Source organism: Branchiostoma belcheri, unplaced genomic scaffold, assembly GCF_001625305.1.
Source record: "Branchiostoma belcheri isolate BF01 breed outbred unplaced genomic scaffold, Haploidv18h27 scaffold5, whole genome shotgun sequence".
Classification (NCBI taxonomy): Eukaryota; Metazoa; Chordata; class Leptocardii; order Amphioxiformes; family Branchiostomatidae; genus Branchiostoma; species Branchiostoma belcheri.
The window spans coordinates 3,283,088-3,288,410 of NW_017804131.1; the positions used below are offsets into that span (position 1 = coordinate 3,283,088).

A 5,323-nucleotide genomic window follows, 5' to 3' on the forward strand; every position below is an offset into this window, starting at 1 on the left:
ATTATTGACGACAGCCATGACAATTACAAGATGAAAGAGGACTTACAATGGCGTAGGCGGGGTACAGGCGAGGGAAGGTGATAACTTACTGGATTTGTTCCTCCACAGATGTCTGATTTTCGAGGAGTTTTTTGCGGTGCTCCTTGACGTACGCGTGCAGGTTTTCTCCGCTCCGGAACTGCCAAGGGGAATCATCCGGTACGTTCGACCACCTGGTGAGGAGAGCAAAGGCCTCATCCGTCGCACTGTACATCTGAAAACAAGGCGGAAACGAACAGTTACATCTCTCCGTTTGATGTATCCATCCATACCCAACACGCGGGGATTGTGATCTAGTATGCTCTCTGATTCCATTCACATGAAACAAGCATTTAGGAACCGAACAATATCTTTCATCAAGATTCAGCAGCACATAAGAGACGGATAAAAAGACTGGGTGAGGTGCTTCCTGTGTGTTGGTAGTCTATTTAAAACCACTGGAACAACAAAGCGGCTTAACTAGATTCTCTTCTGACTGTGAAATGAACATAAAGCGATGATACATCTGGCTATAAAGATGTGTCTGATCGAATAGGTTTGGAATTTCTGTTACTGCACATCTAAATGCAAATCTGTCTAGAGGGCGAAGCCATTCTGTGTAGTCACCTGAGAAGGGCATTTGAGTCCTTAAATGCTGGGATGTCGGAAGATAAGAGATTATAATAATAGGAGGGGACGTGCGGTAAGCGGTGAAATCAAACTTTAGATACTAATCGTCTAAAGATGAGCTCTTTTAAAGCTCCCGAGAGGTTTACTTGATATTATAACAGCTGAGGTTAACGTACGTTCGTTCCCAAACCGCAGATAAGGTTTTGGTGAACGTACTGCTTAAGGATCCGAATTACTTTTCCTATTTAGATGTAATTGCTTTCCCCACACTTTGTCTTTTAGGGCTACGTGCTTCACAGCTCGTCCTCAACCTCATATGACCTACTACATGTTATTCGCGTTGACGTATTGCTTACAGTTGATATGATGTCCTGCTTTTAATTTCCGGGGAAAGGAAGAAATGGCTGATCGGAAGGCCCGGTATAGGGAGGGGAGAACCCATTTGGCATGATATGCATGAGCGTAACAAGTCGTCCGGTTCGATGTGATATAGCTAGCCTCCGCCGCGCCAGCGCGGGTACCTGCGAAGCTGGTGTGTTACGCCGAAGGGCGGTTATACTGGCTATACCGATACAGATACAGACAGTAAATTTCTATGACATCTCCGGCTAATATTGCCAGTCGTCTTCAATATACAGTAAATCACACTGCTAAAAGTACTGTGGAAACGCTGACGGTAAAGACGAGAAAGCGTGGGCGTGCGCACAAGCTAACACAAGCCTACTGAACATTTGCTGCTTAAAGTGTAGATAATATTTGCATCCGATTATTTGGGTGCATTAGCGGCAATTAGTCAACAGAGGCTTACAAGCATTTAGCCTCATTTCTTGCGTTTTGGAGGGAGGGGAGGGGGCGCTAATTTGTACTCTTTTCTAATTTTCACCATTTGTTGATTTCCCAGTTGCTTCCCTTCCCTTCCTTCACTCCCCCTAACCCTAATCCTAACCCTAACCCATCCTACCAAAACGCTAGCCTCCACCACCAGGCCTTTCTATGCGAATACGGATCGTAGAATTCGGCAAAAAAGAGAGAGTAAAATTGGCCAAGGGAGACCGGGGAGGTAGTTTCTTAACTGCGCGGCCAGTCAAACCTACAAGGCGTCCAAACTCCTTTGCCAAATATTCTCCTATATATAGCCAGCGTAAGATAGTCTGGAGACTACCAAAACGCGGCGCACTCGAAACGCCAGCAAAGGAGGCTAACAACCATTAGACTCATCTATAAAAGCGTCTCTCGCCGTTGTATACATATGCATTATACACTCCTAAGACTTTGCTTAGTAAACATAAAACATCTGGGTAAGCTCCCTCCTTCCTGCGCTCTACAATTACTTTTGAATTTTCTAGACTAAGGAGAAAATAAATACATGGTCGTACCTGCGTCAGACGGTCGTACACTCGATCGTTGTTGCCGGAGCCAACATACAGAACTGTGGTCCCTCTCTCCACCGCCAAACTCACGGCGATCAGACCCATCTCCGTGCTGAGAGAGATCTCTCCCGACACTACCTCAGCCGAATCCTTCTCTCTCTTCGTGTCGTGGACAATCATGCTGCTCTGAACGAGCATCCCCACTACAGGGACTGCCACTAAGAGGAGGATGCTGAAGATCCTAAAACCTTTGCCCCTTTTGGAAAGGGCTTCCCTGTCTTTAACTTGCATTCTGCTGATAACGTTGTCGTCTACCGGTGTGAGCCGGCGCTCGCACATTGTGCCTACTGATCCGGCTCTTACACATGTAATACCACTCTAATACCATGGTGATATCGTGAAAAGACTCCGCCCCCGCTTACCATATTTGGAAACATCAGAGGGCGTTGCCGAAAAACAACGGTAAACCAATGAGCATCTCATATGTGGAATAAGCAGCCGGGGAGTGTGGGCACTTTTACTGTCGCTCAAAGATATAAGAACACATTTCTGTATGCTGGGCCCCCAAATGCCATACAAATGGTATATTCTAGCACAAGTGTAGATGAAATGGTTCGTACGTTGTCTGCGTACGACCACGTAACTGTAGCCAGCGGTGCAATAATAGCATGATTTATTTTCACGTAATGCACAGCAACAGGCTTTATTTAGCTGTAGGAAATGACCTGAAGGAAATTGTGTTAATGATAATTTTTTCCCTCGTATTGAGTTTGTAAAACCAATTCATATCGATACAAAGGACAAATATTCTGCGTATCTAATAGGCTCAGTATGCTTTTAACAAGACTTAAATACTGAAAAACTAGTAGGTGGGATGTCGATGCAAAACCTAAACCTCCGTCAGTCAACCGTACTGAGCTGAGAATGACGTCACTGAAGTCCTTGTAACAAATAGTTTAAACCTTTCCTGGGCTCTGGTTATCTTCATGTACCTATTAATTACACCCTGGTAGACAGTGATTTTTTATGTTTAAGTTACTAGAATGTTGTCGATACGCAACCATAGAAACAGGCTTCATTTATCTGCCAATATGGATGGAAGGTAGGTAAGCATTTTCATCATTTTCTGGCATGCAGATTGTAACGCCAATAAAAAAGCCATCCTCTTTACAAAGCATTTTAAGCTCTTTATGGACATGGATATAACGTTAGATCTCAGTTCACGTTCTAGAACAAACTTATTTCTCTTTCATCATTGGTTTATCATAAACGTAGCGGGTAAACTTGTGTTTCTATATCTAAAACATATCTCCGCTAGAACAGTACGTATACGTTGACCCAAATTGGCCACAATGCTCAGGTGGTCATGTAATGTATACGCCTTTCACTACCGACTAAATGCTATCTTTCGTGACTGAAGGCCACTTTACAGGCCTTTAATGAGAGAAGAAATCACACCATTCATCGATGACGCTGGTACTGTTAGATCTAGGGCATCAGTCGTGGTAAGAGCAGGAAATGAAACATCACAAAGATAGCCAGGAGCTACGTCCTTTCGAGTCTGCGTTGTATGATAGACGTCTTTAATGTTAGCTGGCCAAGCAGATTGGGAACAACAACATACTTGTACAATGTACCTTTGAGTTGCCTTTATGCACCTTTGATTTTTTTTACCAATTATGTTATGTACAACAATCATCTCTAGTCTGGCCTTTGATTTGGACGTTTGATTTATGTTTCTATGATTTCTGTACCTATGTTTCTGTTCATGCTTATTGTCTGGTGTCTTATAAGCCCATATGGGCTGGGCAACAAAAGGCACGTAAAAATTCATCCATCCATCCATCCATTCATTCATTCATACTTGTGAAGCAGTTAGAGTTGTTGTAATTTCTTGTTTTATTCATTATTGATACAAAAAACTCAGATTCAAGTTCAGATTGATTTTTATCACAACACATTCTCCTTAGTTCCTGTGACTCTACTGGTTCCAAATACCTACAGACAGACAGTCAGACAGACAGATAGACAGACAGACAGACAAAGACAGTTCAATCATGATTTCCAGACAGAAAATAAATTGTCCAAATGCTTTCCAGTCTCTGAAAATACAACATTCGAGAAAATATTCGAGTTATATAAATACCATACAAGAGACGTGACGTAGTTTTCCCCAGGTTAGTATCTGAAACGTCCACCTCTGGAATGAGTAATAAAACTTGGCGGCACATAAACTAGTGTGATTTGATCACAATTACGTTTGGAATGGCAATAAAGCGGACAGGGAGCTCTGTATCCGTAAGGAGATAAGATTGAAATGTTATTCTGTGGGTACACCAAATTGCCGATGATGATTATGCCAGATAGTTCATTGCTCTCCGTGAAAACTGTCGGTAAAACAGGCTGAGATGTTGATTATCATGTGAGCCTTTACTGTCATTACTGCGTATTTAAGATCATCTTCACCTATAACCACCTCTTTACACTAAGCTCCCGAAGCGTATTAACGCCTGAATACACCGAAGCAATACATTGTAACTCTTAGCGACAGGTACAAATTTAAGTCCTGTGTCCACCACCATCTCAGCACTATTTGCAGCGTTCATTGATTAATCTTAATGGAAAAAACAAGTGTGGACCAGATGTCGGTGGATCGTCCCGCTTCCCAAAAAAGTTGGTTTCGTGAAAATCGGTCGACCAGCTGCTAACCTGTGCTCATCATGTATAGATAAAAAAAGCACGATTCTTGTGTTATATCCAATTTTAATTGAATTGCAGCGAGGCAATACGATATATCCACTCTCATCTCTATTAAGTTACATAGGAAAACGTGAAACAAATACAGCATTGATTTTATCCATTTATCTCGCAACAGATCCAGTTTTTGTTTCTAAATGTTAGGTGTGTGGATTATATGATGGTGCAATATAGTCTTGGGCGCCGGGAGGAGCTACTGGATGGATTGATTTTTCTCCGGGTCATGTTATCTTAGGTTTTAGTAGATAGAGGGGTTAGGTAGTCCTGTTACGTTTCGGAAGATGGTGCTACAGACTAACGTTATAACTTCTACGTTTGTTCTGCGTAAGACGACGATGTACACATCTTAATCGTAGGCGTAAATGATGGTTAATTATATGGACAGTAACAATTCATTGGACTTAGGCGAACTGCAATGTACAATTATCTCGCTCTGTGGCGATTTTGAGCTTGTAATATGTCCTATTTTATTTCAAGGCATAGGAATCGAATAATAAATGGATTTTTTTCCGACGAAAATCCATAAAATTTAGTCCTACCTTAGTGTG

General features: G+C 42.2%; 1 protein-coding gene across 1 annotated transcript in view; it reads right to left on the bottom strand.

Moving 5' to 3' along the window:
- Positions 1-2,357, bottom strand: part of LOC109479658 — a 14,695-nt gene extending 12,338 nt beyond the window's left edge. The window contains exons 1-2 of the mRNA XM_019781646.1: positions 2,025-2,357; positions 90-253 (exon numbers count right to left, since the gene is read on the bottom strand). Of these exons, the coding sequence (XP_019637205.1) occupies positions 90-253; positions 2,025-2,357 (497 nt within the window). The remainder of the gene's footprint in view (positions 1-89; positions 254-2,024) is intronic.
- Positions 2,358-5,323: the final 2,966 nt, after the last annotated feature.